The sequence below is a fragment of the Microcaecilia unicolor genome, chromosome 3 (assembly GCF_901765095.1).
Source record: "Microcaecilia unicolor chromosome 3, aMicUni1.1, whole genome shotgun sequence".
Taxonomy (NCBI): domain Eukaryota; kingdom Metazoa; phylum Chordata; class Amphibia; order Gymnophiona; family Siphonopidae; genus Microcaecilia; species Microcaecilia unicolor.
In genome coordinates this window covers 357,896,315-357,919,973 of record NC_044033.1, presented here as the reverse complement: position 1 = coordinate 357,919,973, position 23,659 = coordinate 357,896,315, and the positions used below count along the sequence as shown (strand labels likewise).

General features: G+C 42.5%; 1 protein-coding gene across 1 annotated transcript in view; it reads right to left on the bottom strand.

Moving 5' to 3' along the window:
- Positions 1 to 5,490: 5,490 nt before the first annotated feature.
- The window catches only part of HECA (hdc homolog, cell cycle regulator), a 77,180-nt gene continuing 59,011 nt past the window's right edge, over positions 5,491 to 23,659 (bottom strand). Inside the window, exons 3-4 of the mRNA XM_030198533.1 lie at positions 14,659 to 14,813; positions 5,491 to 7,965 (exon numbers count right to left, since the gene is read on the bottom strand). Coding sequence (XP_030054393.1) covers positions 7,801 to 7,965; positions 14,659 to 14,813 — 320 coding nt within the window. The 3' untranslated portion in view covers positions 5,491 to 7,800. The remainder of the gene's footprint in view (positions 7,966 to 14,658; positions 14,814 to 23,659) is intronic.

Sequence of the window (23,659 nt, the reverse complement as noted above, 5' to 3'; positions counted from 1 at the left end):
TCCCTCACCACACCTACCCTTCTCCCTCTATAAAACAATCAAAACACTGTCTTCCCTTCCTTGCAGTGGTTGAGCACCTTTGAACAATACATATACACATACTTTCTGTTCCAAACAACTGAAAGCATTGCTTAATAGATCAGAAGCATGTTATATATCATATCCTCTATTTTTTTTATTATTAGTTTACAAGTAAATTGTGCTTGTATCACATATTGCCCCAAAATGGGTTCCATCAGTCAGGGGCAATGCAAGAATATTAGGCATCCTATGCAAACCTTCAGCCTTCCCTCCCCCCTGCAGCCATAATCTGGGTAAATGGGCTATATGATAAGTCTACCATGCCTCTTCTCTGCTGCTGCTCAAACTACCTCCTTTCGTTTCTTTGTGTGAACCTACTATTTTGCTTGGACTGCAGCCTATGTTCAATGTTCTCCCCCAGAAGCTGCAGCCCTAGACATCTGCCTAGTTTTACCTAATAGTTGGGCCAACAAGTTACAAGCAGAGAGGGACAAAAGCCAGTCTGGTTTTAGGCATTCAATTTGCTTTCACAAAGCTACAATAATACTTAAAGAAGAATTACTACTAGCAAAACTAAAACACATTCTTTTTAATCATTTTGGCTGTTAAAATATTACAGATTTCTCTAGTTCCATTCTGGCTTGTGTTTCTGGAAAAGCTCCTTTTATAATCAGCCACTCCTTTCATTAGGTAGTCTGAGTCAAAGGAGATATTGCGACCCAGACCTGCATCACAACCCCAGAGGTGGGAAGAGGGGACACAGCAGGAAAAGCGGACGGCAGAGTCAGGGAATTAGGAAAAGGGGAAATTTGAAAGTAGTATGGCCATCACAGAACATGCACACCTTTTATTTAAACAAAATAATGGACAGTTAATGTATTAATGGTCATGTGCTAGTGTTACTATTAATGAAGGTACACTGTATTGATTGTTCTTTGTTGAACTTATGATTATTGTATGTTTGTATATTTTATTATGTATTCTTTTTTTGTACCTTGCCCTGGATAAGGGTGGGTTATAAATAATAAATCTAAAATTAAATCTATTAGCATGCAGCCATTAAAAAAAAAAAGTTACCACATGAGTACATACCATCGCTCACTTTGTAAGTGGTAAGGGCTCAGGCTCAGAAGCACAAACTCTCCGTCCCTGGCACGCCTGCTCACAAAAAATATTTTTGGTGCACAGTTAGCATGTGCACATTTGGCAGTTAGCACAGGAAGCCTGAACATGCCCCGTGGTATGCCATTTTAAGCTGGGTTAGGCGCACACTAGCACTTAACATACGCCTATGGGTGCGTTAGCATTTTTAACCTGTGTAAATGGTTTATGCGCGTTAAACACCAACGCACCCATAGAAATGTATAGGCACGTTAGCGTTTAATGCGCCTTAAATTTACACCTTAATAAATGGATCTCTAAATAAAGATTAAAAAAAAAAAAACAGAAAGAAAGAAAAAGTATATTAAGACAAAAAAAAACCCCAGGAAGGAATAAGAACAATTTAAACCAAACTAAAGTGTCAAGAGACAGAGAAAACTGGCACATTCTAAGCTATTACTGCTCTACCATGCCTACAAAGTGTTTCCCACCCACAGCTACATCTCACAGCATTTCACCTTCATAGCAGCCCACCCGGAGAATGCAAAAACTTAAAAAAAAAAAAACACCATCATTATCAGTAACACACTATCAAAGCTCATTTGCACAGAAAAAAATAAACAGATGATTGAATAAACTTTATTTCTTAACAGTGAAAGTGGTGAATATGTGCAGAACCAGCCTTGCCACCAGGCACATTACGTGTTTGCCTAGGACAGCAGAATTTGAGATGATGACAGTGCAACTCCAGTACATGCATGACCCTTCTTCCCTTGCCAACACTGTCACCCCCTCCCATATCATCCCATGCCAGCCCCAGAACTCGAAAAGTGAGTGCTGCATAGACTCTAAATTCAGGTCTACGCTCATGCGCTGACTTGACTTACCCCCTTCCAAGCAGGGCAGAACACTGCAGTGCTTCAGCATGGGAGTGTACGTCCAGGGCCCCCACAATGCTCACTCTTCTTCAAGCTTGGGCATAGTGTAGGAGGAGGTAGGAGTTGGCAGCAGCAAGCAGGCCCTTAAGTAGAGAGGGGATACACTGAATTCAAGGTGGGGGGAAGCAATGGAAAGGGAGATACAATGTTGGTTACCTTGGAGGGAGGGGATAGAAGGGAATGGGAGATGCTGACCTTCCTGGTGAATAGAGGGAGGGAAAGTGGAGATGATGGCCACCTTGGTGGGAGGTAGAGATGGGAGGGGGAGATGCTGGCCACCTGGTGGGAAGGTAGATAAGGGAAGTGGTGCTGGAAACCTTGGGGGAGGACACTTAGGAAGGGGAAATGCTGAACTAAGGGTGGGGGGAGTAACGCCTTTGGAGGACATAACTAAAGTTTTGCCTTGGGCATCCAATACCTTTGGGTTGGCTTTGGATATGTAGAAACAGCTTGCCAAGGAAAAACAAAACATTAACCAACTTCAAGAAGGCACAGAAGAGCAGGATGGGCGGGGAAAGCCTGGGACTGGGTAGGCTCTGTGGTATTGCACTGGTAATGGGTAGAATAGATGGGCCTTAAAAACCTCACCTGCTCTCCTTTTCTATGACTCTGTGTTTTAAATAATCATTATCACCTTACTTTTACCGTTTATTAAGTTATCAAAACAAAAACAGACAAGTAAGTTATTGAGCAAAACCACCACCCTCGTAAAGCTAATGAACATTTTACAAAACAAGGGTTTAGGACTAATGAACTCTCTTCTTCAGACCTGAATTAAAAGTTTCAGCTCAGTCCGCAGGATGGTGACAACAAAGGTAAGAACAAGTAGGTATTGTTCCCACCTTTCAACCCAAAGCTGGGGGTGGGAAGGAATTCAAGAAGGCTCAGGACTAACTGGGTCACCAGGTGTAATGTCTGCAGGGTTGGGGGGATTGCGGCCCAGTGGGCCACCAGGTTTAATGTTTACAGGTTTGGGGCCCATTGGGCCAAATGGGTAATGTTTGTGGGATTTTTAGGGCAGAGAGGTCTGTCAAAAAGGGTCATCTGAGATCAAGTGCTGCACCTTAGATGACCCTTTTGGTGCTGTGCTCAAATCTTTACTGAAGCCCTGAGCTGGAATAAAAAGATTCAGCATTATCACAAAAGTAAATTACCACATAAAAATTTAACAAAGTGCTTATTGTTTGTTTTAACATCAAGCAATTTCCAGTTTGGTCAATTTGCATGCATTTTGCATACCTACCATGCAACACTAAGTGTGGTAGTTTTGCTGCTGATTTTTCTACGCTAGAACCTCTTACTGCATCAGGAGTAAGATTAGCTTGGGAAAAATCAGTAGTAACCCACTGTGCAAAAAACACACTAACTCTTCACTCTCTCTCCCTGCTTTCATAACTACAGAAGGCAATTAGAAGTTTTGAAAACAATTTTTCCAAGAAAATAACTGCAGTTAGACTAGATAATACTTTCTGGTTTCCCTTTCTTTCCTGAGGTACTGCATAAGTCTGAACACTATGACAGTCCTTCTTTCAAAGTGCTATCACCACAAACATGAGTCACGCAGGGCATTGCTGGGCCTGGAAAAAATAATCAGGATACAGAAATTTAAAAAAAAAAAGGCAAAGTGTTGAGAAGAAAAAAATTTTAAGGTTACTACAGCTGTACTCTAATTGGGATACAAACGGGTAACATCTAACTCCCATGTAGTATCTTAGGAACAGCTAGTGAAGGATGGCTTTATTCCAGGTATGCTGCCCATAGACCACTGCTGCTAAGCTGCAGTCCTCCAACTGCATTGCTGCCAGTGGGGGGAGGTGGTGCTCCAATATTATGTTTTCAATGGCTAGAGCCAGGCAGGATTCCCTGGAGTCCTGCAGAACTTGCCTGTCCCTCACTATTTAAGATGTGATAGTGAAACAGCACCCCCCCACTGGCAAGACTGTTGGTGGAGGACTCTCACACAGCTTAGAGGGAACAGTGCCACAGACATCTATTAATGGAGCCTATGCAGTGACAATCCGTCTCTAGGTTCCTAGGAGATAATTCTATAAAGCATACACTAACATTTACGCAACAATTTTATCTGTAAATCTTTAGAATATGGCATATAGGTGTGAACCTGTGTACTTACATATATAAATAACAAAACTCCACCTAAGTGCTATTCTGTAAATATGTGTGTATCTGACAGGCAGACATACAGATATGGGCTGGACTCACTCATAATATTCCATAAGTTACATGTATAAGCTACACGCATAGCTCCAGTATTTACTAGCAAGCACCAGTGGTCTTAACAATTACAATTTCTCTTTTATATACAAATTAAAAAATTAATATCATATGAATAACAGACTGTATGTGAACTTAATTGCTCTGCTCAATTAACTTTCGTGCGCTGGGATTTCAGCGATTCCTATATAAAATGCACAAATGCCTCAGCCAATGAATAACCGGCTGCTTACTCCATGCAGTAGCACAGAATAAGTCACTGGTCTGTGACTAACTGATGATATTCAGCGAATACATAGCTGGTTAGCACCACTGAACTAAGCCAGCTAACGTGGGCGTTCTGGGGCGGAGTTGGCACCTATGCGGTTACGTGCCAATATTCAGCCTTTGACCACTTAAGATAACTACTAAAACTGGCCTGCATAAATAGAAATCCTATCTTTAAATGGTCCAAGGCTGAATACTGCACTTAACCGCATAAGCTTTAGCGGCCAACCTAAAACTGGATATTCATACCAAATGCCCGGACATGGCCTGGCACTGAATGTCTGCTGCTGGCTGTATTCCCAGATAAAAACTCTGGCTGCTGTCAACTAGGGTTACCATATGTCCGGATTTACACAGACATGTCCTCTTTTTGAGGACATGTCCGGGCGGGTTTTGCCAGTCCGCCCGTTTGTCCGGATTTGTGGACAAATGGGCGGACAGGCAGCGGGTCTATCCTAGCCTCCCCTTCCCTTACTTACTATCTACTGCCCTGGTGGTCTAATGACCTTTTCGGGGCAGGAAAGAGCCCCCTCTTTCCTGCCCCGAGCGCTGTCCTTGCCCTGCATCCTGTTGCTGTGACGGTCTCGGGATTCAAAATGGCCGCCGAGAGTTGAAGCGGCCTCGTGAGACTTCAACTCTCGGTGGCCATTTTGAATCCCGAGACCGTCACAGCAACAGGATGCAGGGCAAAGACAGAGCTCCAGGCAGCAAAGAGGGGGCTCTTTCCTGCCCCAAAGAGGTCACTAGACCACCAGGGAGGTAGATAGTACGTAAGGGGAGGGGAGGGGAGGTGACGGGGGAAATGGAGGGGAATATGTGACCGGGGGGGAGAGGAATATGTGACAGGGGCGGGGTGAGAATGCAAAAGGGGTGGGGCATGGATGGGGTGGGGGGGGACATGTCCTCTTTTTGAGAAGACAAAATATGGTAACTCTACTGTCAACTGAATATCGGCCGGTCTGTTTCTATTAGTATGCATTTTGTCTTATTTTATCCGAGGCAGGAGTAGAAAGGGAATCACTGGGGTTTTTCTCACCAGCGCCATCCAAACTTTTATCATTCTAGCCACATCACAGTGAGCCAAACCACCAAGTGTCCACATTCTTGCTGCGTTTCCATGTCCTTTTTAAAGATTAGGTTGATTTGGTTACATCGTAGAAGAATCCTGCACAACCACACGCATGGCTTTCAGAGCATAGGCAAGAGGCATCACTGCTCCACACTGTATTGAGCAGAGATATAGTACAAACTCAGCGATTCAGTACAAACTAATACCACGTCTATAAATAAGCTTATAGTGACGGAATATTTAACTAGTGCTTTTTCTATTGTAATACTTGCACACCATCACGCCTTATGGGATTGTTTTCATGAGTTTACCTCTGACAAATACCATATAGCAAAATCCCAATTTCTGAAAACTAAATGTTTCAAATCAGTGAGCTAGCAGGTAGGTTGACAGTTCACTCTTTCTAACATCCCCTGATTCTAATCAGAAGGCTTTCTTTTGGGAAGTTCTGCAGCTGAATTAAAAAAAAAAAACCCAGAGAGTTGTACAGGTTCAGTTTAGATCAATAGTACACCATATTTCTAGAAAAACAGGAAGCTGACAATACTGGTTTACAAAACTCCGCAAAAAAATAAAACCGTAACACAAATGTATCAATTTGCCAATGAAGTGCCCTTAATACATAGCATTTTTTCAAAAATATAACCACATGAGAACATTATCTCTCAAATTGCACTCTGGTGGCAGAGGTCACAGTGAAGACCTAGAAACCCCATAATGATAAACATAAGTATTAACAATGTCACCACACAGCAGAATGACTATTCACACGGGTACATGAAAGAACCTTTCTAAATTTCCACTATGGAACAATCAAATGATTGGGAATAAAATATTACGAGCTTTAACTGGAGAAATGGGCAGAAGGGATCTGAACGCTGGCAGCCTGGTGGACTCCTTTTCCCATGTAATTCTAGCACAGGACACACACTCTCAGAAACCGAACTGGTGTTCCCATCCTTTTTCTTGTACCTAGACAATAAAAACATGGTATGGGCAACTTGACTGTGTGCAATCCTGGACCCAGCAACTTTTTCTGGCCAGAAATTGGCATTTTATTGCCCAAAAGGCTCCAAAACTCCAGAAATGCTTGGTGAGTACAATATCCACAAGACTTTGAGATTTGAATCATATCTAATACTGACGTGGACCGGTCCAATTCTTGGAATTGGGTCAAGAGGGCCACAGGGGTCTAAGAAGAAAAGGTGGAGAATATTACAGACCATGTACTCTTATCTAACAAATATTATTTCTTCATAATCCTCTCCCATTCCTCATCAGCACCATCACCAAATAAAGGCCTCAATAAAATGCTGCAATTTCAGTTAGTTTCTCATGGAGAAATATCCAATCTTCTACTTTTCTCTATCTTTTGTAGAATGCTTTTAACTGTAAAAGGGGATCATTCACCATTTTACAGTTCTTGAGGCCATGAAGGACTGATAATGGCATGTATAGATCTCATGCCAGCCCAGACCACACTCACATCATACTAACCCATGTCCTATAAGGACACATGAACAATATAGAAAAAGTTCAACCTGGGCCCCCAAAACACAGTTTCCCTGACAACCAGTTTCAGAGGTCAATTTCCATAAATACTCTTAGTCTGTAAGACAGAACTGCCAATAAAAATGTCCAAATTTTTTAGAGCAAATAGCTTTACATAGAAAATAACTTTTGATATGTTTTTAAATAATTTCTAATAGGTTTTGGCATAACTCTTACAGATGACTTACAGTACTGGCAGTACTCGGTGGATCCCAGAGCACCAGTCTAATAAGGGCAACTTTTACACCACAGAACTTTAGGCCAAAATATAAAAGTACAGAATGAAACTTAACATTTGTTCAGGTATAGATGTACATTCACTTGTCATGTTTTGCAGCTTCTGAATTCTAGAGACTCTGAACTTGGATCAGCTGATACCACGCATATGCATTAGTAATATAATATGTACAGTATAGTATGTATCTGTGTGTGTGTGTATATACATATATATATATATACACATACACATACAAATACACATACATATATATATTTAAAAAAGCTGCTCTTTCAGTTAGAAAACAAGTTAAATTTTGTCACCGAATATTTCCTATGAAAAATTACATTAACAAAGTTGCAACACCTATAAAATAATCTATGGTACTAAAGCAGGAGCATTCGTCAATAAGCCTCCAGGACTTTAAAGGAAGAGAATGGCTTCACAAAGTGGTAGTCCAGGTTGCCACAGTGTGGGCACTGCTGCACGTTGCTGTACTCAGAGAAGTACTGCATCCCGATCCGCACATCAATGACCGGCTTCCCACAGTGCTTGCAGTTCAAGCGAGCCTGAAAAACAGGAAAAAGGAAAAGAGTGACGGTGTCTTGTACTCAATTTACTGATTATTTTTTAAAGCTTTCAGATACCAGATCATTTTGATTACCCACAAATCTCCTACTAAACTACTACCGAAAGGAGTGATTTAACTCTAATCCTTCCTTCCCCTGTTTTCAATCAGAAAAGAGTTGAAAAAAATTCACTTCTCTGTCCCAGCTAGACGATACAGACTTTCTCACAGCTGTTGAGGGGAGAGTTGGTAAGATTCTTCTGAACACAGTACCATTTTCCCTAATTTTCAGGGATATTATTACAACCTACAACATTAGCATCAGTTTTGCCAGAGTCTTGCATATTCTTGAAGTATAAGCATGCTTAGGGGCCCTTTTACTAAAGCTTAGTGTGCGCTAATGGACATTATTATGCACTAAATGCCATGTGGTTCTAAGATATGCTCAGCATTTAGCTTGCACTAATGTCCGTTACAGTGAGCTAAGCTTTAGTAAAAGGGCCACGTAGACTTTCAGATAATGTGGGTTACAGATCAGTAAAGTAAGTAAATAAATAAATAAATGCACTGCATAACTGTTATTGTGCTGATATCTGGAGTGACGTCACTAAAGAAATCTACTGTAGCAGCATTCAATTTTCGAAAAAGTGGCTATGATAAAATGAGGAAAATGGTTAAAAAGAAGCTGAAAGGGTCGGCCGCAAAGGTTAGGACTTTAAATCAGGAGTGGAAGCCCTGACCAGACATATCCCACATATTAACAAAGGTGGAAAGAAGAACAAATGACAGGCTGCATGGTTAAAAGGTGGCGGAAAGAGGCTACTAGAACCTAAAGAGCATCCTTCAAAGAATGGAATAAGGATCCAAATGAAGAAAATATAAAGCAACATAAGCGGTGTCAAGCTAGATGCAAAGCACTGATAAAGAAGGTTAAAACAGAATATGAAGAAAAACTTGCTGTGAAGACAAAAACTCATAGTGACACCTTTTTCAGGTACATCAGAAGCAGAAAGCCTGTTAGGGAATATGTGATACCGTTAAATCACAAAGGAACAAAAGGGGCACTCAGAGAGGACAAGGCCATAGCGGAAAGATTGTATAAATTCTTTGCTTCGCTCTTTACAGAAGAAGAGATCTACCAGTACCAGAAATGGTTTTCAAGGGTGACGAAGCAGAAGAACTGGAAGAAATCTCGGTGAACCTGGAAGACGTACTGAGCCAAATTGACAAGTTAAAGAGTGATAAATCACCTGGACTGGATGGCATAAACCCCAGGGTGCTGAAAGACCTCAAACACGAAATTTCTGATCTGTTGTTACTGATCTATAACCTGTAATTTATTGTTAAAATTGTATGTAGTACCTGAAGATTGGAGGGTGGCCAAGGTAATGACAATTTTTAAAACGGGTTCCGGGGTGATCAGTGAAATTACAAACCGGTAAGCCTGACTTCAGTGCCGGGGAAAATAGAAACTGTTATAAAGAACAAAATTATGGAACACATAGACAAAGATGGTTTAATTGGACAGAGTCAGCATGGGTTCAGCCAAGGAAAGTCTTGCCTCACCAATTTGCTTCATTTCTTGGAAGGCATAAACGAACATGTGGATAAAGGTGAGCCAGTTGATTTAGTGTGTCTAGATTTTCAGAAAGCTTTTGACAAAGTTCCTCATGAGAAAATTAGAAAGTCACGGAATAGGAGGCAATGTCCTGTGTATTACGAATTGGTTAATAGACAGACAACAGAGGGTAGGGTTCAATGAAATTACATGGAAATACTTTTAAAATAAATAGGAAGAAATATTTTTTTCACTCAAACAATAGTTAAACTCTGGAAGTCTTTGCCGGAGGATTTGGTAACAGCGATTACTGTATCTGGGCTTAAAAAAGGTTTGGACAAGTTCCTGGAGGTAAAGTTCATAGTCTATTATTGAGATGGACATGGGGGAAGCCACTGCTTGCCCTGGGATTGGTAGCATGGAATGTTGATACTAATTGGGTTTCTGCCAGGTACTTGTGACCTGGATCGGCCACTGTTGGGAGCAGGACACTGGGCTAGATGGACCACTATGTTAGATGGACACTGTATATTCTGTGGATAGTGTATTCTCAAATGCTATCAAAGTTGCTTCAGCTAATTCCAACATGAACTATTTCACAAAAGCTACATCACCTACACTGTGGGAAAAAAAAAAAGACATCTATGGTTGATCTATGCATCCTGGTCCATGCATTCTGACCAGTCAAAAGTGTCCTCAGTTTTACCTTGCAATCCATAACCATCAGCACTGTCTACAGCAGGGTGTTCTCAAGGCAGACTAGTCAGGTTTTCAGGATATTCCTAATAAATATGCATGAGATTTGCACACAATGCAGATAGGGCATGCAGATTTGTCTCATGCATATTCATTATAGATATCCTAAAAACCTGACTGGCTAGGTTTGTCGTGAGGAACGGGATGAGAACACCTGGTTCACAGTAAACATCACAGGTCTTTCAAATCTCTCCAGATATTAAAACAATATATATTTTAAACACCTTCCAACCACTATATCCATTGCAATGAAGCTCTGGATTTCTCCACACCAATATCTTGACAGCCAAACATGTGGTTTAAGGTCTCTTGGTTGACTATAATGTTTTCTTGAGAAAGATCTAATTTAACAAAGGCAAAAGATTCTAAGGGGAAAGTTTGAGAAACTACAAAATGGTACAAGGAAAGCAAATCATTAAAATCAGTTTTCCATGGTGCTATTGATACCCTGAACTGCAGCCTCCCTTGCCTTGGTACAGGAACCTTTTCATTCTCTGTTCTGTGATTCGAAACACACATACACAGCAATTGCTCTCAGGACCATGTGTTCCAAGTCCTGTTGTCTGGATTAAAAAAATGTATCTGAAAATAAAGATGCTTTTAATACAACATGCTGCAAAACAAAAGCATTTTTTTAATCCAAAAAGATTCTCAAAATGCAGGTCTGCCCTGACCTTTATTATTTACTTCTCCTCCCCCACAATCAATAAAAATGTTACGCTGAACAAGAGATATCCGGGACCTTTTGCAATTTCTACATTGTACTCCATGGCATTTGGATAATTTCAGGGTGAATCATAAGAGAGTTGTGGGGAGGAATTATCCATGATAAGGTTACAGTCCTATTATAAATATTTCCCACGCTGCGGTTTCGGAATATGAACAGACCACAGCATTTTGGCATTACAGCTTCCTTAAAGAACTTTTTCTCATTCCCTAGGGTGAAGCAGCTGGCTTAATCTAATGCTTGAAGCACTACTGCAAATGACATACAGCAAAGTTTAAGAACCACGATCAACCTTACTCTACTATAGCGAGAGGAAAACACAGGGTATTGTCCTGGGCAGATCAACTTTTGCCCATCTAACTTTATCGTCATTTATATTTTTAAAGTAAAAATCTATCAATATGTCACACACAGTTACAATCTGCAGCAAATAAAGTTATATTATCCTAGAGAACAGGACCCAGAATAATCAGTTTTTCTGAAGGCCTACTGGTTGGAGAAGTGGGCTGAAAACCAGGGGGAGTCACTGATCAAATCTCACTGGCAAGTCACTTCAGCCTCCAATGCCTGAAGTACAAACTGAGGGCTAGATTCCATAACCTGCTTTAATGGGCCCCCTGGACAATAATGGGGCTTGCCTCAATGTGCAATATGCAGAGGTATCAATCATGAGACATTTACATATGCCTCCTCCATTCAGTTCATTAGGGATATGCTGGAGACCTGACTGGTCTGTAGTCTTCAAAGACTGCAGTTTATTACCCCTGCAGTAATGCATGTTAAAACAATGACACACACTGTTAAATCTAGACCTTACACTTTAAGTTTCTAGGACAGGAAAATACCTGCCATATTTCAATGCAGCTTGCCTTGAAGTTTGCTTCTGGAAAGGCAAGTATGTAATCAAAAAATCTAAAATATTCAGATTCTACAAAGACCCACCCTCCCCTACCTAAGGGCTGTTAGGGGAGGAGGGGGGTACCTGTAATTAGTCAAAATGCATTTTCTATTTAACAGGCTTTAAGGGTGTCCAAGCACTTGAACAGGGCATGGGGGGGGGGGATCAAGGCATTGAGAGAAAAAGTTCACCTACAATTTCCAGGGTCCCTCCCCCATACAGTATATCTTTCATTTTAACCCCATCTTTGTTTATGATATAGACGGCTGCACACACTCTATATTGGCCCCTAGGTAACATACAACAATGAGCCTCTTAACAAGCATCTCCATTTACTTCTTTTTTTTCAACTCCCCCCACCCCCCTTCGGTGTTCCTGCCTCAGTCCCCACTGGCCAGATCCTGCTCAGAGTCTCCAAGACGCCTGTCCATGGTCCTTCTTCCACTGGATTAATATATAGAACTGGGAACATAATCAGGAAGCTCAGTGGCTTGTTAGTGCTGCTAGTGGCACTGGATCCTGATAGGCAGAGGGCTGGAGAACTGCAGGATATGGGTCTCATCTCTGGACATTTTCAGACACTTGAACCATTCTTAAAGTTCTTACACATTAAAGGCAAAAAATTTCTTCTTTCCTGAAAAATCCAGACCTGACAACTAAACATCTCTCTCCTCTCTCCTCCACCCTCCCCCCCCCCCCCCCCCCAAAAAAAAAAAATCATTTGGGCATTAAGAATACAATACCTTGCATTATACCTTGAGCTATTACTGAAAAAGGTGTGAGCAAAATGGAAATAAAATAAATTATGCTTTAATCTGGCCCTGAGGATACATGACCTAAAGAAATACCAGTGAAGAGTAGAACTTCGGCCCAGTGGGGATAGAATTCTTTATTAACTTTATACTAGTATTGTCCAGGATTTAGATACTTTCAAATAATACCCACTGTACTAAATGAAATCCTTGGATTTTTATAGTAATTTTAAGAATGTCCCCGAGACACCAGTAGAGGTCACTAAACAGACAAAAGTATGTTCCTCTTTCTTTTACAGTGCATGATATTTTCTTTTCTGTTAAGGTCAGGGACCCCTTTGAGCTCCTTGTCCATGTAAACAGAAACTATGAACTTAAGAGCTGAAATTTCCTAAGCCGCAAACCCCAAGGATCCTTCAAGAACCCTCACTTCAGGTCACTGGGGAGCTTGGCTGGTACATGTCACTAGTGGCCTCTTCAGGAGTGCTCTCAAAAAAAACCACAATAGTCCTGGTAGTCCTGGACCGCTCTGCTCCACTTACTAAAATAAATTATTTTATGAAAACAAAAAGAAAGCCCCGGGGAACTCTTGGGAGCCTGTGCGGCCTACACCTGTATAGCAGTTCTCCTCCAAGTCAGTAGCATTTGCTCTCACATTCCCCTCACACTTCACTCATGCACCGAATGTGAGCTGCCACCATCTTATTTATTTAGGGCTCTTTTACTAAGCCGTGTAGGCGCCTACGCACGCCAATTTGGCACTACCGTCCGGCTCTCGTGTGGCCCTTGCAGTAATTTCATTTTTTACATGCGTCCACTACATGGCGCGTGGTGCTAACCGGGCGGTAATCTGCAGCGTACATGCGCTGATGATTACCGCCCGGTTAACGCGTGAGACCTTACCGCTAAGTGAATGGGTGGTAGTAAGGTTTCAGACTAAAAATGGACGCGCGCCAATTTTCATTTCACTGCACTTCCATTTTCAGCCCAAAAAAAAAAGGCCTTTTTTGCAGGTGCACTGAAAAATGGACCTGGGAGCGTCCAATACATGTGTCTACTACAGTCCAGGCCATTTTTCGGCGTACTTAGTAAAAGTAGGGTTAACATATTTTGTCCTCTCAAAAAGAGGACACATTTCCCGCCCCTGCCCCGCCCCTTTCGCATCCTCACCCCGCCCCGTCACATATTCCCCTCCTCTCCCCCTGGGTCACATATTCCTCTCCCCTGCCCCCCCCCCCGTCACCTCCCCTCCCTTACTATCTACTGCCCTGTTGGTCTAGTGACCTCTTCGGGGCAGGAAAGAGCCCCCTCTTTCCTGACCGGAGCTCTGTCCTTGCCCTGCATCCTGTTGTGTGATGGTCTTGGGATTCAAAATGGCCACTGAGAGTTGAGTCTCGCAAGGGCGTTTCAACTCTCGGTGGCCATTTTGAATCCCAAGACCGTCACACAACAGGATGCAGGGCAAGGGCAGCGTTCGGGGGAAGGAAAGAGGGGGCTCTTTCCTGCCCCGAAGAGGTCACTAGACCACTAGGGCAGTAGATAGTAAGTAAGGGAAGGGGAGGCGATAGGCCCGCCCGCTTGTCCAGAAATCCGGACAAATGGGTGGACTGGCAAAATCCATCCAGATGCCCGGACATGTCCTCAAAAAGAGGACATGTCCAGGTAAATCCGGACATATGGTAACCCTAAGTAAAAGGACCCCTTAGGCATCTTATATACTTACCCCTGTCCCACAGAAAGTCACATAGCTGTCATTTTCTGAATAAAATATATTTCACCACCCTCCACGCTCTCCCCTCCATTTCCATCACCAACATTAGCAAAAGCACACTTCCACAACCATCTTCTCACCCTCCAGTGGAACAGCTTAAACATGTGGCACCCAAAACTCTGCACTGTACCATCTGTAGTTATTAAAGCCATGTCAATGTCCAGCTTCGTTTCAATTTAAAGCAGTTGGAATGTCAATCCACAGGTGCTACGCGACTGCACATCATACCAACCTGACAACATGGAGAGGCTGCCAAAATATCATAGGTGTACATGGTTCCCAGCTGATGCCAGCTTCCATCCCATCGGGACTTGCACTTGATGCAGATGATTTTGTGAACACCTTCCAAGCAGTCTACACACACAGCGTACAGGTGCATCAGCCTTCCTATGGGCAGGAAGCAGAAATGTTTATTTTACTTTGACATTATAAACACCACTTCCTATTATATAACCATTCAGTCCCTGCAAGCCAGGCAAGGTGTGGTACCCCATGTGATACCCTGGCAGCTGCCCTAGTTACACATTCTCCCCTCCAACACCAGCCCTGTTCTTATATAGTAAAGATTCTCAACCCAGTTCTCGGGACATACCCAGCCAGTCAGATTTTCAGGATATCCACAATGAATATATATGAGAGAGATTTGCATACAAGGGGTATGTCTCATGCAAATTCATTGTGAGTATCCTGAAAATCTGACTGGTTATGTGTGTCCTGAGGACTGGGTTGCCTGCCGTTTGTGCCCCAGCTAAACGCGCCTCCGCTGACGGACGCCCTTGCACACCGAGTGCAGAATCCGCTGCCGCCCACGCCTTCAAAGGCACAATGGCGCCAAAATCATCTGCCGCTGGGCAGGAAGAAGACCGCCCGGAGAAGCCCAGCAACGGGGCTGATGGACCCGTGACCTGTTCCGGCCGCTCTCGCCCCTCCGATGATCCTCCCTGCACCGGAGAGTCCCAAGGGCAGACAGCTCCAGACGCTGCTCTCCCGTTCCCACACCGGAAGCAGCGTTTCACTGATTCCGATGGGGCTGCCATGTAAACAGCTGACCAAGCACCACAGGAATCCCCCTGCCTGCTATCGGAACGGCTCCCCCCGGTCTGACTTGCAGCAGAACCCCTGCTTACTGTGAGTGCCAGCCAAATAACACACAAGGTGGGGTTATTTTTCCTTTTCCTCAAAAACAGGAGATTAACAACTCACGTGCACCAGGAAGGGAACCAGCGGGAGGGGGGAGGAAGGGAGGGATCTGGCACCACCAGGTGTCCCTGCTCAGTACCTTAGCGAGCCCTCAAACCCGTAGGGTATCTCAACTCATCCCGAGAGAACGGGCAAGGAGCCCCAAAATCCAGAGCTGCAGAGTTATGACCATCCACCTGCTAGATAGAGAGAATACTAAGGTTTGGGTGGCTACACATGACCACATATCGAGCCTCAGCAGTTCTCTCTCTCTCCACCTGCTGGCAGAAGGACATAACCCACCAGTCTCTGGATTGATCTGTGGGACGCTATGGAAGTAGCATTTATAGCTTGTGGTAGAAATCAGCTGGCAGTAAATACTGAGACGCCCATAGGAATATATTGGGCATCTCAGTGTTTACTGCCAGCTGATTTCTACCGCGAGCTAAAAATGCTACCACAACTTAGTAAAAGACCTCCTAAGTGCATTCCCCTGGATTCTGTATAGATCCGCACCAAAATCCAATGCGTATAACTTAATTAGCTTAACAAGTTAATCAGCGTTGATAACAGTTAAAAAGCAATAAAGACCACTAACTAGCATTAATTAGAATTTACGTGCATAACTCGCTAAGCACGTTCTGTAATGCAGTGCGCCTAACTTCTAATGTGAGCAGGCAAAAATGGCCTGGTTATAGGCAAGGAAATGGGCATTCTGAAATTTACGTGCATAATTATAGAATATGGCCCAGTGCACCTAAATCTACGCGACGGGATTTACACCACATTTTCACTGGTGTAAATGAATGTGTGTAGTTTTAGGCTCTAGGATGCCAACTAAGCGTATTTTATATATCGCACCTAACTCTAGGCGCCGCTTACAGAATACGCTTAGTTGGCACTGATTTCGGCCAACTAATCGGCAAGCTGATTTTTTAGGCACATAAGCCAAACATAACAGATGGTCTCTCAGCTTTTTTTTTTTTTTTAATATAGGCAGCTGAGATTCACTCTTCAACTGCTGGCAAAAGAAAAAGCACCAGTCCTAGTTCAAGTATATAGAATCTCCCGCATTTTCCCTCCACTGCTTGCAATAACGGTTGCAGCATACAGGAAGGAGGCGGCTGTTTATTTTAATTTTCTGGGATGCAACCACCAGCAGCTGGCTCTCTGACGTATCTCTTTGCACTCTGAGGACCATTGCTAATCTTTAAATAAAACCCCAGTTCAACGTGCCAATAGTCCGAAGAGTGGTTCTGTTATTATCCCCACAGCATAGTCACATTCCTTATCAAGACACGATTAATGCAACAATCCCAACAATACTGCTAACAATAAACCTTAAGATGCATCGCCCTCCACCGCACTCGCAACATACGATATGAATATGATACAAAATACACATACTGGGTCTTGATTTGTCTTTTGCCATTTTCGGGACACAGACCTAACGTTTTATAAATGATAGAGGAAAATGTGCTTTAAATTAGCAATATTTTTTTGTGTTTTTCCGAGAGAACATCTATATTTTCATCAATGTGATGCTTATTCTTGTAGTACAATGGTTATAATGCATTTATGGCCTACATTACTGATTTCCGTTGCGTAAATGTGCAGAGACCTCTAATGTTTCTACCCGGTACAGGAACATCATTTAAAGCCAAAAAACTAGACAGACCTGAGTTTTACTGCTATTGAGATAATACAGGAGTTGTCCCCACCAAAAAGAAAGGGAAGTCTAAATCTGTAAATATTATAGCACAAGGACAAGTCTGTCTGTTTGTGGGTTATTTTGAAACAGAGGGTTCTTAAACCAGTCCTCGGGGGACACAGCCATCAGGTTTTCAGAATACCAATGATGAATATGCAGCATGCGCTACTTCCGCTGTATGCAAACTTATTTCATGCATATCCACTTTGGGTATCCTGAATACCTGACAAATTGGGAGTATTTCAAGGGCTGGATTGAGAACCCCTTAGAAGCATCTCCATGTGTGAATACTGGCATTTAGACACAGATTACACAAACACGTAAAGCTGATTTGAGAATCAGGGCGGTGGAGTTGGTACATCAAACCTTTGACTCCAACTCCTACTGTCACTAGACTTTACAGGATCCTTTCACAAAGGTACATTAGCATTTTTAACATGCGCTAAAAATAAGCAAGCACTAAACGCTAGAGACGCCCATATATTCCTATAGGCATCTAGTATTTAGCGTGCACTAATAACACTACTACGCCTTTGTAAAAGACTCCCTTTATTTTTTGTTCTGGATCTAAAAAAGTACTGGTAAATATAACTTGAGATTCAGGACAAAGAAATGTATACGTAAATGTATCATGCTATACTTATCATATATTCTAATGCTTTTTTATTTTGAAATTGTAGTTGAAGTCGGTGCATTTCTACCGACTCCAACTCCACCCAAAATTGTTTCGAACTCAAACTCCACAGCCCTGTTCAAAATACCACTATTTACATGTGGAGCTTTACGCTACATGCAGATTTCAGAGAGGCTTTGTTAGGATGTGCCTTGGGTGGAAAAAAAATCCACACACATATATTCTCTATTTTGCAAGAGGAATACAAGTTTACGGGGAAAAGTATTCCCTCTTCAGGTTTTACACCAGCTCAAAGGCATGCATAGAATTTTTGAAAGTGTTCATTTTGGCCAGGACTTTACACAAGACATTAGAATTAGAAGAATTTATTATTTCTAGACTGCCTTTATCCAAGGTGGGAATACAACATAACATACATAACAGCGCAAATCCATAGGCCTGAACTCAGGAGACGTCCAATTAATCCAAATAAGGTAGTGCGTTCAGGTAGGCACATATGCCAAACATAACAGATGGTCTCTCAGGTTGTTTTTTTTTTTTTTTTTAATATAGGCAGCCGAGATTCACTCTTCAACTGCGGACAAAAGAAAAAGCACCAGTCCTAGTCAAGTTCAAATGGCTATTGATGAAAAGGAACAACAAGATTACATTGTTCCAAAGATCTGAGAACATAAGTTGGTACATACCATGATTTCATAGCATTTTTCAAATAGGTTTGCACACTTCAAAAGTTACTCGTGGAAGTGGAGCCATTTCCACATGCAAGCTGCTGAGTATGTGCCACTTATTTTTTCTATGTGAATATTTGTAAAACAGCTGCTCCTTCTCTGCATACTGGCAAATACACAGTCACTCTTGCATGTCCTCATAGGTATTTTATAAAAGGCTCTGTAGTTGACACAGCTTTTTGTATAACATAGAAGGAATTAAGTATATCTAAACCTGGCCACCGGACTTTCAATTTCAGTAAAAAGAACTTCAGCGGTAAACTACTATACCACAGTGCTAGTGAGCGTTGGCTGGCTAAGCCATTTCTATCACAGAATAGTTATTGAGTAAGAAGTGAAAAGCCATAGGACGACTTAGAAGAAGAAAGGGAAAATGTATTTTTGATGCTAGAAGTGAAACAGAATCAGAAGAAATCCCCTGGAACCGAGTCCAGAAAAGCAAGGGTTTCAGGACCAAAGAGACTGGGTTTTTGAGATGAGTTTCTATTTCCTGTAAGATATTTGACATTCATAGGAAAAGGAGTCGAAGGCTTTCTTTAGGAAGAACAGTCTTAAGAGTGGTCCTTGGAAGTGTGGGAGTTGAAGGGTCAAATAGTCCTCTCTACTTGAGATAGAGGCAGAGGACTTCTCTCAACTTTTAACATGTTAATGTCCACGGATTCAACTATCTAAAGACTAAGAAAACTTCTTCAGAACAAAACCCAAACTGCACTGTGTATTTGTGAAGGTGGAAATAGTGCAGCGTGAGTAATTCTAGTCTTGACCGATGAATCCTGTATCTCAGGATTAGTGGCTGTAGTGAAGAACGATGTGCCTTGACTGAGATACGCTGCCCCATCTTCCCAAAGAGTGTGAACATATCCAGTGAGGGATAACAGACCTGGGGGAAGGGCTGTTACATACAATAAACTGTTTTTTTCTAAAGACAACATGCTCCAAAATGATTGGCCAAGTGGTGGTATCTGTTGTGATTGGCTCCAAGATGCTTTGGAGAAACCAGTGGGTTTGCTTTATAGTTAGATAATAGTGACTAGTCAATTCCTTTCTGATATCAGGACCTTGGGATTTTCACATTTGATACTGAAGAAGGATCATGGAGCTGTTTAGTTGAATGCATCCACCAAGACCTAAATCGCACAGTGACAGCACCAAAACGTCTCATGAGCTTTCCAGGATGAGTGTCCCTGCTGGTCCCTGCCTAAAACGTTGTCTAATGAGCTGTTTTTCTCCTGGTGCCAGACACCTTCCACTTCTCTTGGGCGTGTGCCTTCACATCCACCCTCTCTGTCAGGAATCAGTCAGGAAGGCTGGATTAAATAGCTTTATTCTTGCTCCTGAATGATACCAGAGTTCTGCCTGGACCCGTTCCTATTCACCAGTTACCACCCAGAGTTCTGTTTAAACTTGTTGCCAGTTTCCTGCATCATCCCTGCCGGTTCCTGCACCAGGCTGCAGATCTCGCCTTGATCCTGATCTGGCCCTGACTGAGAATCTGTTTAGTGGTCTTGCTTACTTGTATTTAAGGTATTGTGTCCCAGCTTGTCTGCTCTCTTCACACTGTAACAAGATCCCTTAGGCTACTGAGCTATGTAGTTACTTTTGAAACAACCTGTTAGAAGAATTACTGTATTAAAAGTTTTTGCACTTTCTTACACCGATGACATCCCTGATGAGATGTCCAAACACAGCTCATGGAAGATTTATTTTTAATGGGATTGTTCAGTAAAGAGTTTTAATGACTATTTTGTAATATACTGCAATTAAAATAGCTCACATAACGGGGGCAATTCTATACACGGACACGTTAGGCGCAACAACGGGGCATGCTGAGTACCAATTCTACAACAGCATCTGTGCACACAGATGCCGTTAAACAATACTGGCTTAAGTCCAAGGATGTGCAATGTTGACCGCACTCACTTATGTCAGGTCAATGGCAGGTGCGAGTGCACCTAAATGCTACAGATCACAAATATAAATTGCATTATTCTGTAACTTTTGAGGCCCCACTTGGAGTATTCCGTTCAGTTTTGGAGGCCATATCTTGCTAAAGATGTAAAAAGACTGGAAGCGTTGCCAAGAAAAGCTACAAAAATGGTATGGGATTTGCATTGCAAACCGTACAAGGAGAGACTTGCCGACCTGAACAAGTATACCTTGGAGGCAAGGAGAAATAAGGGTCACATGATGCAGGCGTTCAAATATTTGAAAGGTATTAATCCACACAAAACCCTTTTCTAGAGACGGGAAGGTGGTAGAACTAGAGGACATGAATTGAGGGTGAAAGGGGGTAGACTCAGGAGTAATGTCAGGAAGTATTTTTTCATGGAAAGGGTGGTGGATACATGGAATGCCCTCCCGCAGGAGGTGGTGGAAAACAGTAATGGCATTCAAACGTGCGAGGGATAAACACAAAGGAATCCTGTTTAGAAGGAAAGGATCTACGGAATCTTAGCGGAGATTGGGTGGCAACGCCGGTAATTGGGAAGCAGAACCAGTGCTGAGCAGACTTCTACGGTCTACACCCTGATCGTAACTGGATATGGATGGATTGCAGTGTAAATTTTAAGGGGCTTCGATGTTAGCTTCATAACTTTTAGTACAAGAACAATGCTGGGCAGACTTCTATGGTCTGTGCCCTGAGAATGGCTAGGACAAATCAAACTCAGGTATACATATAAAGTATCGCATACCATGTAAAATGAGTTTATCTTGTTGGGCAGACTGGATGGACCGTACAGGTCTTTATCTGCCATCATTTACTATGTTACTATGTAACTTACGCATGTAGATTAAATCATAGAAAAAACCGAAGGCAGATAAAAATCATATGACCTATCCAGTCTACCCATCCATGTCATCTACAATCCTTTTCTCTCCCTTAGAGATTGTAGAGGTGTTTTCCTGGATCTCACCTTTGTTGGGTCTTTGGCCTGGCTAGCAGTGGTGTAGCTACAGGGGACCATGGGGGCCCAAGCCCAACTATTCCAGCCTCAGGCCCCCAGAACCCGGGTGGCCAGTCAAGTGCCTGTGTTTTAGGCACTATTGGCTGCCTTACCACTCCCTGCACCACTGTTCTTTACTGCTCCTTGTACCGCTGATCTGCTCTCTGCACTGCTGTCCTTCAATTTTACAGGTCGCCGGCAGTTTCAGTGAGGTAAGCACACTGCCTTCGGCAGCCCAAAACTTTCCCTGTGCTACAATTGGGAAATTCTGCATTAAAAAAAATTACAAATAAAGATGCAGAATTTTAAAATATTGTGCACAGAAATTCCAACATTTTTGTGCAGAATTTTTCATTTTGCTCTGAATTTCCACAGGAGTAATAGGAAGGGTACTTGAGGTTTGAATCATAGCATTAGTGCTACAGTTGTATAACATGTTTGCAAAATGTATGTTGAATGGATTTTCTTTAGGTTTTGCATTTCACAATGTGCCTGGTACAGAGATGTATGCTGCTACTGCTCCGATGACATAGGAATCAGAATAATTGTAACAATGACTTCCATGAAGAAATAGCCTAGTTATGACCTGCACTTGGGGGGAGTTGGACTTTTGTGGATTCAAAGCATGTAAATTCCAAACATTGGAAGAATGGTCAAGGATCTAGCAGTCAAAAATTAATGCAAAGAAGTGCACAGTGATGCATTTGGGGTACAGAAATACAAAAGAGATGTACCAGATAGGAGGGGAGAGACAGGTAAGCTCGGCTCAGGAAAGGGACCTTTGGGGTGATGATGTCTGAGGATCTCAAGGTGACGAAATAATGTGACAAGGCAGTGGCTGCGGCCACAAGGATGCTAGGCTGCACAGAGAAGGGTATAACCAGCAGAAGAAAGGAGATGTTGATGACCCTGTACAAGTCGTATTTATTCATTTTTGGAGGCCGTATCTTGCTAAGGATGTAAAAAGACAATGCGGTTCAAAGAAAAGCTACAAAAACAGTATGGGGTTTGTGTAGCAAGACGTATGAGGAGAGACGTGATGACCTAAACATGTATACCTTGGAGGAAAGGAGACACAGGGGTGATATAATACAGATATTAAAATATTTGAAAGGCATTAATCCACAAACAAACCTTTTCCATAACGGGAAGGTGGTAGAACTAGAGGGCATGAATTGAGGTTGAAGGGGGCCAACTCAGGAATAATGTCATGAAGTACTTCTTCCACTGAGAGGGTGGTAGATACCTGGAATGCCTTCCCATGGGAGGTGGAGAAGATGAAAATGGTAGCGGAGAGATTAAATGAATGCTTTGCTTCGGTCTTCACCGAGGAACATGTGAGAGAGATACTGGCGTCAGAAATGGTATTCAAAACTCACAAGTCAGAGAAACTGAAAGAAATCACTATAAACCTGGAAGATGTAATGGCGCAATTTGACAATCAAGAGTAGCAAGTCGCCTGGACTGGATGGTATTCATCCCAGAGTACTGATAGAATTGAAAAACGAACTTGCAGAACTATTCTTAGTAATATGTAATTAATCATTAAAATCAAGTATGGTACCGGAAGATTGGAGGGTAGCCAACATAACGCCAATTTTTTTTAAAAGGTTCCAGAGGTGATCTGGGAAATTATAGACCGGTGAGCCTGACGTCAGTGCCGGGCAAAATGGTAGAGACTATTATAAAGAACAAAATTACAGAGCATATTCAAAAGCATGGATTAATGAGACTGGGAGGGGCATAATCGAACGGAAACGCCTATCTCCATGGGCGTTTATCTCCGAGAACGAGTCCATGAAGGGGCGGACCGAACCGTATTTTCGAAAAAATGGACGTTTTTGAGCTGGGCATTTGTTTTTTTTAGCGATAATGGAAACTAAAAACGCCCAGCTCAAAAACGTCCTAATCTGAGCCATTTGGTCGTGGGAGGGGCCACGATTCATAGTACACTCGCCCCCCTGATATGCCAGGACACCAACTGGGCACCCTAGGTCAGTGCGGTGGACTTCAGAAAAAGCTCCCACATGCATAGC